The 13,488-nt window shown below is 43.7% G+C and overlaps 1 protein-coding gene across 1 annotated transcript in view; it reads left to right on the top strand.

The window, feature by feature from the left end:
* Positions 1-10,218, top strand: part of GSR (glutathione-disulfide reductase) — a 54,187-nt gene extending 43,969 nt beyond the window's left edge. The window contains exons 10-13 of the mRNA XM_033230206.1: positions 3,492-3,603; positions 6,211-6,342; positions 7,252-7,385; positions 8,616-10,218. Coding sequence (XP_033086097.1) covers positions 3,492-3,603; positions 6,211-6,342; positions 7,252-7,385; positions 8,616-8,765 — 528 coding nt within the window. The 3' untranslated portion in view covers positions 8,766-10,218. The remainder of the gene's footprint in view (positions 1-3,491; positions 3,604-6,210; positions 6,343-7,251; positions 7,386-8,615) is intronic.
* Positions 10,219-13,488: the final 3,270 nt, after the last annotated feature.

Raw genomic sequence — 13,488 nt, 5'->3', positions numbered from 1 at the left:
AGCTCACGTTATGAACACAGTGAGTGTTCACCTGCTGTTGATAATGATGATGATTTTTCTGATATGCTATACTACTCTGTTAGTAATAATAGAATATTTTATGTTTGAGGTGCATATATTTATTTTGTTTTGTTTTATTTTTTTGAGACAGAGTCTTGCTGTGTTGCCGAGGCTGGAGTATAGTGTTATGATCTCAGCTCACTGCAACCTCCGCCTCCTGGGTTCTAGCAATTCACCTACCTCAGCCTCCCAAGTAGCTGGGATTACAGGCGTGCATCGCCACTCCCGTTGAAATTTTGTTTTTTTTTTAGTAGAGACAGGGTTTCACCATGTTGGCCAGGCTAGTCTCGAACTCCTGACCTCAGATGATATGCCCACCGTGGCCTCGCAAGGTGCTGGGATTATAGGCGTGAGCCACTGCACCCAGCCTCAGTGTATGTATTTGATAGAGCTGCTTGAGCAGTGTATACCATTTTGATTTACGTTCTAATACTAAATTTCTGTTGTAATGTGGATTCCTTTTTGTTTCTGTAAAAAGTCGTTTTTCTGCATGTTACCTTAGAAAATATTCAGGGAGATGTTTTGATTGTTTGTAATCTTGTTCAATGACAGGAAAACTAGTTGCCTATTTTCATATTAACAAAACTCGTCGGCCAGGTGTAGTGGCTCATGCCTGTAATCCCAGCTTTTTGGGAGGCTGACATGGGTGGATCACCTGAGGTCAGGAGTTCAAGACCAGCCTGGGCAACACAGTGAAATGCCATCTCTACTAATAATATAAAAATTAACCAGGCATGGTGATGCATGCCTGTAATCCCAGCTACTTGGGAGGCTGAGGCAGGAGAATCACTTGAACCCAGAAGGTGGAGGTTGCAGTGAGCCGAGATCACACTATTGTACTCCAGCCCTGGCGACAAAAGCAAAACTCCATCTCAAAAAAAAAAAAAAAGAAAAAAACCAAAAGAAAACAACAACAAAAAACTACTCATTCCGCTTTTCAAGAGACATTTTGCCATTGTACAGATATAAGCACTGGTAGGTCCAGTTTTCAACTACATTTGCTAACTTTTTTTTTTTTTGTCACAGGGTCTTGCTCTGTCACCTAGGCTGGAGTACAGTGGTGCCATCGTGGCTCACTGCAGCCTCGCAGCATCAAACTCCTGGGTTCAAGTGATCCTTCTACCTTCGTCCACCACACCTGGCTAATTTTTGAAAAAAATTTTTGTAGACACAAGGTCTCGCTGTATTGCCCAGGCTAATTTTGAACTCCTGGGCTCAAACGATCCTCCCACCTCGGCTTCCCAAAGTGCTGGGATCACAAGCATGAACCGTTGCACCCAGCCTATATTTGCTAAATTTTTGAAGAATGAGGCAAAAAAAAAGGTTCAGTCTCATTTGACATTAAGATATATTTATATAATGCAAACTGAGTGATTACTATGTGCTAGGTCTTATCAACATGTTACTAATCTAATTTAATCTTGCCAGCAACCAGCAAGGTATAAGGAAGCCAGGAGCACAGAGATACTAGATAAGTGACCGGGCTGTAAACTCTGTAATGTAGGGAGAATGTCTGTATTGTCAGTGATGAAGTCAAAGTCTCATTTGTAATAGAAGCTCAAGTATTTGTTGATAAACAGGAGGTTATACAAGGTCTCATAGTTGCAGAGCTAGGATTTGAATTTTGGTCTGTCTGTACCAAAGGTTGTACTTTTTTTTTTTTTTTTTTTAGGCAAAGTCTTGTTCTGTTGCCCAGGCTGGAGTGCAGTGGCGCCATCTCAGCTCACTGCAGTCTCTGCCTCCTGGGTTCAAGTGATTCTCCTGCCTCAGCTTCCCAAGTAGCTGGGACTTCCCAAGTAGGTGGGCATGCACCACCATGCCCGGCTAATTTTTTGTATTTTTAGTAGAGACAGGGTTTCACCATGTTGGCCAGGCTGGTCTCGAACTCCTGACCTCAGGTGATCTGCTCACCTCGGCCTCCCAAAGTGCTGAGATTTACAGGCGTGAACCACTGCACCCGGCTGGTTGTACTCTTAGGCTCTATGGCTACTTACTTCCTACTTCTGCCATATCTCTATTTCTCACATGTGCTTAGGATTTGCAAAGCCACATGATAAGCATTACACATCTTCTTAAGCAAAAATTTGACTCCATGTAGGGAAAGATTTTTGGTTAAGGGAAACATCAGTATGTGGTTTTTGTTTTGTTTTGTTTTTGCTTTTATTCTGGGAGTCTGGAAAAAACATCAGTATGTTTTAGAGTAGAATGCAAAAGTTGCTTGGATTTTTAAAGATACAATGGTAAGCTTCATAGAGATGTGCTTTTGGCCCAGCATGGTGGCTCACACCTGTAATCCCAGTGCTTTGGGAGATCTAGGCGTGAGGATCACTTGAGACCAGAAGTTTGAGGTCAGCCTGGGAAACAGCAAGACCTATTCTATAAAAAAATGTTTAAAAGACCAGGCGTGGTGGCTCACACCTGTAATCACAGCACTCTGGGAGGTTGAGGCTGGTGGATTATGAGGTCAGGAGATCGAGACCATCCTGGCTAACATGGTGAAACCCTGTCTCTACTAAAAATGCAAAACAATTAGCCGGGCGTGGTGGCGGGCACCTGTAGTCCCAGCTACTTGGGAGGCTGAGGCAGGAGAATGGCGTGAACTGGGGAGGCGGAGCTTGCAGTGAGCCGAGATTGTGCCACTGCACTCCAGCCTGGGCGACAGAGCGAGACTCCATCTCATAATCAATAAATAAATGTTAAAAAATTATCCAGGTGGTGGCACATGCCTCTAGTCCTAGCTACTCGGGAGGCTAAGGCAGCAGGAGGATTGCTTAAGCCCAGGAGGTCAAGATTGCAATGAGCCATGATCACACCACTGCACTCCAGCCTGGGTAACAGAGTGAGAACCTGTCTCTAAAAAAAACTAAATAAACATACAAATATGCTTTTGGTGACTGCTTAAGTCAGTGTGCCTCAGGAGCAGTGCTTCCATGGGACAAGTTGAAAAGCTGGACTCCAGAGGGATTCCAAGTGGCACACCTGATAGTTAAGTGATTCCTCTTCATGTCTACCTGGCCAGTTGAATTGTACATTGCAGTGTCAAATCCCATTAAAACACCTCAAAAGTGGATAAAATACTACCTTGTCCATTAAGAAAGACATGAAACTTGACAACTTTTTTTTTCTAATTTTTAAGTTTTTAATAGAGGCAGGGTCTCACTATGTTGCCCAAGCTGATCTCAAACTCCTGGGCTTAAGAGATCCTCCCTCCTCAGCTTCTCAAAGTGCTGGGATTACAGGTGTGGGCCCACTGTACCCCGCCTGAAACTTGCCAGCTGTAAATGCCTTCCATGTTGCAGCTGAGTCTCATGGTTTCTTGGAGATTCTGGCTGCAGTTCCCATGTGAAATGAGGGAGGGAGATCCAGAGGTTTGATCTACCTGTTTTTGTAGGTGGGCCAAGTGTTTACATGATGTCTCTTTGTAATTTTAGGGAATTCAAACTGATGACAAGGGTCATATCATAGTAGATGAATTCCAGAATACCAACGTAAAAGGCATCTATGCAGTTGGGGATGTATGTGGAAAAGCTCTTCTTACTCCAGGTAAGGTCTCTTGCCTTCTTGATGAGGGAGGGTCTGTGTGTTACCTGATCCATCCAGCTCAAATCTGTCAATTCTGCAGTCTGCTTAAGCAAAGTTAAAAGGATGAGTGTCTTTACGTTGTCAAAATGGTACAGTGTGTTGAAATAGATATTGGTTGGATACCTAACATTATCTGAATAAAAGACTTAAAATGCTTAGCAGAGACTGAAATTTTCATGCAGACAATATGATGACCCTTTGCGGAACTCTCTTAAGTTAGGAGCAGACTTGTGCTTGGTGGCAGTGGAAGGAAGTGGCATTTGGAAGAAGTAATTTAGATTGCCTTTTTTCTTGTTTTTTTGGAGACAGAGTCTCACTCTGTTACCCAGGCTGGAGTGCAGTGGCGTGATCACGGGCTCACTGCAGTTTCAACCTTCCTGGACTCAGGTGATCCTCCCACCTCAGGCTCCCAAGTAGCTGGGATCACAGGCGCATTTTTTGTAGAGACAGGGTTTTACCATGTTGTCTTGAACCCCTGGGCTTAAGCAGTCCGCCTGCCTCAGCCTCCCAGAATGTTAGGATTACAGGCATGAGCCACCGCACACAGCCTAGATTGTCATTCTTGTATGACTGGTCTTGATGCAACGAAGACTGATTTCCTTCTCTCCCGCATCCCATACCTCAACCCGCTTCCAAGCACCATTTCAAGCTCTGTCCCGTCTCTATCCATTAATGATGCCCCTTGATCTACTATTAATCTGTACCCTTCTGGAACCTCATCAGTGATTCCAGTATGTCCCAGGGCCTTATATCAGGATATGAAACCTATGCCAGTCACACACTCAAACCCTTTTAGTTCCTTTAGAAAGTTCTTGCTCTTGGCTGGGTGTGGTGGCTCCCAGCACTTTGGGAGGCTGAAGGAGGAGGATCGCTTGAGTCTAGTAGTTTGAGACCAGGCTGGGCAACATAGTGAGATGTTGTCTCTATTAAAAAAAATAAAGATTTGGCCGGGTACGGTGGCTCATGCCTGTAATCTCAGCACTTCATGAGGCCGAGGCAGGCGGATCACGAGGTCAAGAGATTGAGACCATCCTGGCCAACATGGTGAAACCTCTTTTCTATTCAAAATACAAAAATTAGCTGGGCGTGGTGGCTCACGCCTGTAGTCCCAGCTACTCAGGAGGCTGAGGCACGAGAATTGCTTCAATCCGGGAGGCAGAGGTTGCAGTGAGCCAAGATGGCGCACTGCTCTCCAGCCTGGCAACAGAGTGAGACTCCGTCTAAAAATAATAATAATAATAATAAAAGATGCAGGCACAGTGGCTCACGCTTGTAATCCCAGCACTATGGGAGTGCAATGGCGCAATCTTAGCTCACTGCAACCTCTGCCTCCCGGTTGAAGTGATTCTCCTGCCTCAGCTTCCCAAGTAGCTGGGACTACAGGCACACACCACCACACCTGGATAATTTTTGTATTTCTAATAGCGATGGGGTTTCACCATGTTGGCCAGGCTCGTTTGGAATTCCTGACCTCAGCCCTGCAAAATGCTGGGGTTACAGGCATGAGCCACTGCACCCAGCCAAGAATAAACTTTTAAGTAAAAAAAGAAAATTACTGTTGCCAGGTGCAGTGGCTCACACCTGTAATCCCAGCACTTTGAGAAGCCAAGGTGGGCGGATCACCTGAGGTCGGGAGTTTGAGACCAGCCTGCCTAACACGGTGAAACCCTGTCTCTACTAAAAATACAAGATTAGCCGGGCGTGGTGGTGCATGCCTGTAATCCCAGCTACTTGGGAGGCTAAGGCAGGAGAATCGCTTGAAGCTGGGAGGTGGAAATTGTGGTGAGCCGACATCACGGCATTGCACTCCAGCCTGGGTAACAAGAGCAAAACTCCGTCTCAAATAAAACAAAACAAAACTAATTACTGTCAAGTTAATACGGTTATAAAATAGAACTAAAGATGCTCAAAACTAATATAGTTTGTTCCATAAATATTGTATTGAAAAACTAATATCTTAATTAGTAGATTCACTGCCAGGTAAGTGAGAACTTGTGAATGTGTCTTTTGGGAGTGGGGCCAGACAGGTTGAGCATCCCTTATCTGAAATGCTTGGGACCAGAAGTGTTTTCAATTTCAAATTTTAGAATATTTGCATATACATAATGAGATATTTTGCAGATGCTACCCAAGTCAAAACACGGAATTCATCTGTTTTACATACACCTTATACGCATAGTCGGAAGGTAGTTTTATACGATATTTTAAATAATTGTGTGCATGAGACATAATTTTGCGTTTTTGACTGCAACCCTTCACATGAGGTCAGGTGTGGAATTTTCCATTTGTGGCATCATGGTGCTCAAACATTTTAGATTTTGGATTTTGAATTTCTGGATTAGAGATGCTCAACCTGTAATAGAATGTATAGAATTCTCATAAGCCAGTCATTTTGAGTTGTTGGCTGAGGCATGTATGTCTTCACTGTAATCTAGATAGTGTAATGAACAATGGCGTGAAACTGTCAGAACTAGGGCATTAAGCTAGATGGATAAATGGCTAGTGGAACAATTTAGCTATATTAAAATAGACAGTAAGATAAACACTGATTTTAAAATATCTCCATAGTTGCAATAGCTGCTGGCCGAAAACTTGCCCATCGACTTTTTGAACATAAGGAAGATTCCAAATTAGATTATAACAACATCCCAACTGTGGTCTTCAGCCACCCCCCTATTGGGACAGTGGGACTCACGGAAGGTAGGTATTTAAAAACTGAAGGTAATTTGTAGTTTCCTTCCTCTTTCCCCTGCCCCCAACTTGAAATTAGGTCTCTGTCAGCTGATGAAACCTAGCTCAGTCCCAGATTACGTTGCTTTTTGGTTCCTCTCTTGTCATAGTTCCAGTTTTTTCACCTACTACTACTTCGAGTGTACAGTATCTTTCCTTCACACCACCCTATCTCTTTGATCTTTTTTTTCTAGCTTTTTTGTTTGAACTAATTTTAAATTTAAAGGAAAGCTCTAAAAATAGTACAAAGGACTCCTCTCTAACCTTAATATTTTTGCTTTTTCATTTTTTTCACTCTACACACACACACATCACATACACACAAATATATCTTTCCTAAGAACTGGCCCTTACGTAAACCGAGTATCATTTTCTTTTCTTTTTCTTTTTTTGAGACAAGCTCTCCCGCTGTCACCCAGGTTGGAGTGCATTGGCACACCTCGGCTCACTGCAACCTCTGCCTCTGGGTGCAAGCAATTCTTTGGCCTCAGCCTCCAAATAGCTGGGACTACCAGACCTGCACCACCACCATGCCTGGCTAATTTTTTATAGAGACAGGGTTTCACTGTGTTGCCCAGGCTGTTCTCAATCTCCTAGGCTCAAGCGATCTGCCTGCCTCCGTCTCTCAAAGTGCAGGGATTACAGGCACAAACCACTGTGCCCGGCCTTTCTTTTCATCTAGAGGCAAAATTCCTCAGCCTTTCTTTTGTCTTATGTGACACTGACATTTATTTTGTAGAATGCCTCTCATTTTGGTGTGGTTTGATATTTCCTCGTGGTTTGGTTCAGGTTATGTTATTTCTGGCCATCTCCCTCTTTGATAGTTCAGCGTAATTATTTAGTTTTCTGATAGATGCTTTTTTTTAATGTGCATTGTAGATGAGGCCATTCATAAATATGGAGAAGAAAATGTGAAGATCTATTCAACCAGCTTTACCCCGATGTATCACGCAGTTACCAAAAGGAAAACAAAATGTGTGATGAAAATGGTCTGTGCTAACAAGGAAGAAAAGGTAAGGAAAAATCCAGCAAACTAAATAGTGCTCTGCAAAATGGACAGGGATGGCAGTATTTTGCAGGAGTGGAAAGGAGGGAGACCAAGCCGGTAAGCCTTCTGATTCAACTGGGCAGGCCCACTTTGATCTGTCTTATATGTATTTTGGGGTTCTTCATAATATTTCATCTAGAAGGAGGTTCCACTCCTTTTAAAACATAAGAATGATGCTGGGCATGGTGGCTCACACCTATAATCTCAGCACACTGGGAGGCCGAGGTGGGTGGATCACCTGAGGTCTAGGAGTTTGAGACTAGCCTGACCAACGTGGTGAAACCTCATCTCTACTAAAAATAGAAAAATTAGCCTGGTGTGGTGGTAGGCGCCTGTAATCCCAGCTACTCGGGAGGCTGAGGCAGGAGAATCACTTAAACCTGGGAGGCGGAGGTTGCAGCGAGCCAAGATCATGCCACTGCACTCCAGCCTAGGCGACAAAGCAAGACTCTATCTCAAAAAAAAATAATAAAAAAAATAAGAGGAGAAACCAGGCGCTATGGTTCATGCCTGTAATCCTAACACTTTGGGAGGCCGAGGTAGGCGGATTGCCTGAGCTCAGGAGTTTGAGACTAGCCTGGGCAACATGGTGAAACCCTGTCTCTACTAAAAATACAAAAATTAGCTGGGCATGGTGGTGTCATGAACATTCCTCAGTAGCCTATGATTTCTGGATATTGAATCATGAAGGCTCCTTCTTAGTTATTTCTTCATACCAGTTATCATTCATTTAGTTGACAAACATTATTAGTCCATTCTTCTCAAGACTAAGAACTGCGATATGGAGAGGAATCATATGAAGAGCCGGCCATCACCAGAGGCTCTTTACAGGTTCAATTAAGATCAATTAAGATCACAATATCAGTCAGACAATGTGACTCACGCCTGTAATCCCAGCACTTTGGGAGGCTGAGGTGGGTGGATCACTTGAGCCCGGGAGTTCAAGACCAGCCTGGCCAACATGGTGAAATCCCATCTCTGCTAAAATTACAAAATTAGCTGGGTGTGGTGGTGCATGCCTGTAATCCCAGCTACTCAGGAGGCTGAGGCAGGAGAAGCGCTTGAACCCAGGAGGTGAAGGTTGCAGTGAGCCGAGATCATGCCATTGCACTCTAACCTGGGCAACAAGAGCGAAACTCTGTCTCAAAAAAAAAAAAAGAAAAAAGAAAAGAAGATGTTTCTCTTTTTTTCCCAGGTGGTTGGGATCCATATGCAGGGACTTGGATGTGATGAAATGCTGCAAGGTTTTGCCGTTGCAGTGAAGATGGGAGCAACGAAGGCGGACTTTGACAACACAGTCGCCATTCACCCTACCTCTTCAGAAGAGCTAGTCACACTTCGTTGAGAACCTGGAGACGCGTGTGGCTGGCAGCAGGACCCATAGATCTTCTGAAATGAAACAAACAATCACATTGACTTACTGTTTCAGTTTTATGTATTTCTTTATTTTAATCAGGATCTTCTGATAGTGGAAATTTTTAGTACATAGTAGAACTTATTTATGGAGTTAGAGATTTATAATGTTATCCAGGATTGATTTTCATTTGATCACATCTCACAATAATTAATATTTTCAAGTTTTTTTTTTTATTAACAGCTCTGTGCTAGTGTTTTTTTTTTTCTGTTTTAGCCTCATCCCAAATATAAAACTTTGTGAAGTACAATTAACTTAATGTACTTGAATGAATAGAACTTGCTAATTTTTTTTTTTTTTTTTTTTTTTTTTGAGACAGAGTTTTGTTCTCATTGCCCAGGCTGGAGTGCAGTGGCACTACCTCGACTCACCACAACCTCTGCCTCCCAGGTTCAAGCGATTCTCCTGCCTCAGCCTCCTGAATAGCTGGGATTACAGGCATGCACCATCACGCCCGACTAATTTTGTATTTTTAGTAGAGATGGGGTTTCTCCATGTTGGTCAGGCTGGTCTCGAACTCCCGGCCTCACGTGATCTGCCCACCTCGGCCTCCTGAGGTGCTGGGATTATAGGCATGAGCCACTGTGCCGACCTGCTAATTTTCATAGAAGTTGATGGCAATTCTTCATATGTAAACAATACCAGTGCACAGAATCTTTATATGTTTTTTGAAACCAGTACTGTGCTCTGCATATAACAAAGCTGCTTCAAGGATGTGACCTTTTTCTAAAGGTATGTAATGTGAGAAGCCAGCCTGCCTTATTTTCTTTTTTCTTTTTTTTTTTTTAATCATTAAAAATGGTTTATGGTCAGGCCCAGTGGCTCAGGCCTATAATTCTAGCACTTTGGGAGGCCAAGACAGGAGGATCACTTGAGCCCACGAGTTTGAGGCCAGCATGCATAGCATAGCAAGACCGCATCTCTACAGAAAGTAAAAAAAATTACCCGAGTGTGGTGGTGTGCACCTGTAGTCCCAGCTACTTGGGAGGCTGAGGTGAGAGGATCACTTGAGCTTGGGTGAGGTGAGGCTACAGTGAGTCCTGATCATGCCACTGCACTCAATCTTGGACAACAGAGCAAGACCCTGTCTCAAAAAAAAAAAAAAAGTATGCATTGTTTTTATGAGATGAAGTACATCAAACTTGGGAAAGATTTGAGGAGGCTGGGACCCTCCTGGAAAAACCTACCTTGAAAACAGATATAAGAGGCATTTAGAAGTGATTCCTACTTTCAGAAGGAGGTGGATTAAAATACTTCAAAAGTCCCTTCCTCTCTCGGTGTTTATAGTTCAATGAATAATTTCACTATTTGTATGTGTTCTTGTCATTTTTTTCTGAAAATCTTCCAAAAATTTGAACATAAAATTAACAGCTTTTTCTTCTTATAAAATTTGTTACTGTGAGCTTTAACTGGTACACAGGAAATTGGTTTATTTTTTAAGGATATTTCACATTGGAGAATCAGTTGCCTGTGCTTACGGGGGTGAAAAGAGAGTTCTTGTATAAAAATAAAGATCAAAGGTATAAACAAAACATTTAGCAGATCAATGGTTGAGTTGGAAGAAAAGCCTAGAAATCATTTAGGTCTTTAACACTTTATTTCTATTAGGTTTTACCGGCTAGTTAAATTTTTCCATGATTTTCATTAGTCATCCAGTGTTACTGAATTCTTTTTTTTTTTTTTTTTTTTGAGACAGGGTCTCCCTTTGTTGCCAGGCTGGAGTGTAGTGGTGCGATCTCAGGTCACTGCAGCCTCCATCTCCCAGGTTCAAGCAGTTCTCCTGCATCAGTCTACTGAGTAGCTGGTACTACAGGCGCATGCCACCACACCCAGCTAATTTTTGTATTTTTAGTAGAGATGGGGTTTCACCATGTTGGCCAGGCTGGTCTTGATCTGTTGACCTTGTGCTCTGCCCTCCTTGGCCTCCCAAAGTGCTGCGATTACAGGTGTGAGCCACCACGCCGGGCCCACTGAATTCTTTACTGTGTGTTCTGTTAAGCTTTTACTGATTGTCTTTCTGGTTAGTGATGGCCAGTTACTGCACTTTTTTTTTTTTTTTTTGAGACCAAGCCTGGCTCTGTTGCCCAGGCTGGAGTGCAGTGGCATCATCTCGGCTCACTGCAGCCTCCGCCTCCCAGGTTCAAGCGATTCTCCTGCCTCAGCCTCCCGGGTAGCTGGGACTACAGGCACACACCACCACACCTGGCTGATTTTTGTACTGTTAGTAGAGATGGGGTTTCACCATGTTGGCCAGGCTGGTCTTGAACTCCTGACCTTAGGTGATCTGCCCACCTCAGCCTCCCAAAGTGCTGGGATTACAGGCATGAACCACTGCACCCGGCCTATTTATCTTGGTTAAATAACACTGGTATCTAGCAGTACATTAGGCACTGTGGAGATACAAACATGAATCTCCAAAGAATTTGCCTTTCAATTAATTGCAATAGTTTACAGTTGTTAGCGTGACCCACCACATCCAGCCTGCACTGACTTCTTAAGTAGGCCCAATGTCAATGAAAGAAAAATACGGTATTAGCAAGGAAGTTATATGTATTTATGGTGGGATAAGAAAATAGGATCCCCAAATTTGGGCGTGGACAAATGTAGCCACTTCTCCCCTCTTCCCCTAGCCTAAAAGACAGTGGACCAAGGTTCTAGGCTCCATTCTGCTGGTGGGTTTCTCACTCTGCACAGGCCCCAACCTTAAGATGTGCCTCTGTCAGGGAAATGGGAGGCCCTAGTAGCCAGCTCTATTTTAACATCATGTGTTCTTAATCTCACGTTTATCCTTTCTGTTGCCTGTGTGCTGGTTCCATAGTAAACCAAAAAGAAAGTACAGTACCCTTATCTGAGTTCCTGTCTGCTTTCTCATGGGTCCTTGAACTGGCCCAGCCCTTGAGGTGTTGTGGCTTAACAACCTCTATTACTGAAAGCGCCAAGAAATGTAAAGATACAGTGGCTCATACCTATAATCCCAGGACTTTGGGAGGCCAAGACGGTGGATCACCTGAGGTCACAGGTTCGAGACCAGCCTGGCCAACATGATGAAACCCCATCTCTACTAAAAATACAAAAAATAGCCAGGCGTGGTGGCTGGTGCCACCCAGCTACTCGGGAGGCTGAGATAGGATAACCACTTGAACCTCGAAGGTGGAGGTTACAGTGAGCCAAGATGGCACTACTGCACTCCAGCCAGACTCTGTCTTAAAAAAAAAAAAAAAAAAAATACAAAGCAGCACGTTGTATAATATGGACCACATTGTAGTTGCACAGTAGATGTTTACCGAAGGAAAGACATGTTACTTGCTTTCAAGTAATCTTATAATCTAGAATGAGAGAGCATTTCTATACAAATAAAGCAATTAAGTACAGGATGACTATATGATTTATTGACTAAAATGGCACACTTTCAAGAGTGAAAGGGGTGTCACTGACAATTTACACAATTGGTACAGATTAGTACTGTCCTAAACAAATAGGAGATTGCCACCCTCATTACACATTATTAGAGAGGTAAAAGGATACAGGTTCAGAGGACCAGAAGTGCACTGTTGCTGGGAAAAGCGAGAAAGGGTTCACAAAGGAGGTTAGGTGAGATTTGAAATGTGGGGGCTGTAGAGGAAAAGGCCAGAGCAGGTAGAAAGTACAGTGAAGGAAGGATTGGATAAATGATTGTATTGCTGGGTGGGCATGGTGGCTCACGCCTGTAGTACCAGCACTTTGGGAGGCTGAGGCAGGCAGATCACCTGACGTCAGGAGTTCAAGACCAGCCTGACCAACATGGTGAAATCCCATCTCTACTAAAAATACAAAAATTAGCCAGGCATGGTGGTGTGTGCCTGTAATCCCAGCTATTCGGGGGGCTGAGGCATGAGAATCACTGGAATCTGGGAGGTGGAGGTTGCAGTGAGCAGAGATGGCCCATTGCATTCCAGCCTGGGCTACAAGAGTGAAACTCTGTCTTAAAAAAAATTGCTGTATAACAAACTATCTTATAATAGAGACCATCTTAAATCTCATGATTTGTGGATCAGTAATTGGGGCTAGGCTCAGTGGCTGGTTCTTCTGTTGGTGTTGGCAGGGGTTATTTGGTGATATTCAACTGGCAAATGGGCTGGTCGAGTCCAAAAGAGAATTATTCAAATGTCTGACACAAAGGCAGAGATGAGGGAAAGCCATGCCTACGTGTTGCCTCTTCAGCATGGCGGTCTCAGGGCAGTGGACTTAAGTGGAACCTTTTGGCTGTCAAAGTGTTCTGAGAATCCCGGGCAGATGCTACAAGCCTTATGACCTAAGCTTGGAAGTTCTAGAACATCACTTCTGCTACATAATATTGGTTAAGCAAGTCACTAAGGCCAGCTCAGATTCAGGAGGAAGTGAATTGAACTTCACCTCTAGGTGGAAAGGAATAGTAAAGAATTCGCCCCTGTTGGCTGGGTGCAGTGGCTCATGCCTATAATCCCAGCACTTTGGGAGGCTGAGGCGGGCGAATCACCTGAGGTCAGGAGTTTGAGACCAACCTGAACGACATGGCGAAACCCTGGCTCTACTAAAAATATACAAAATTAGTCAGGTATGGTGGCAACCACCTGTAATACCAGCTACTCAGGAGGTTGAGGCAGGAAAATTGCTTGAATCTGGGAAGTGGAGGTTG

Source organism: Trachypithecus francoisi, unplaced genomic scaffold, assembly GCF_009764315.1.
Source record: "Trachypithecus francoisi isolate TF-2019V2 unplaced genomic scaffold, Tfra_2.0 Contig01440, whole genome shotgun sequence".
In the NCBI taxonomy this organism is placed as follows: domain Eukaryota; kingdom Metazoa; phylum Chordata; class Mammalia; order Primates; family Cercopithecidae; genus Trachypithecus; species Trachypithecus francoisi.
The sequence above is the reverse complement of the archived record's forward strand: the minus strand, read 5'-3'. Positions and strand labels throughout refer to the sequence as shown.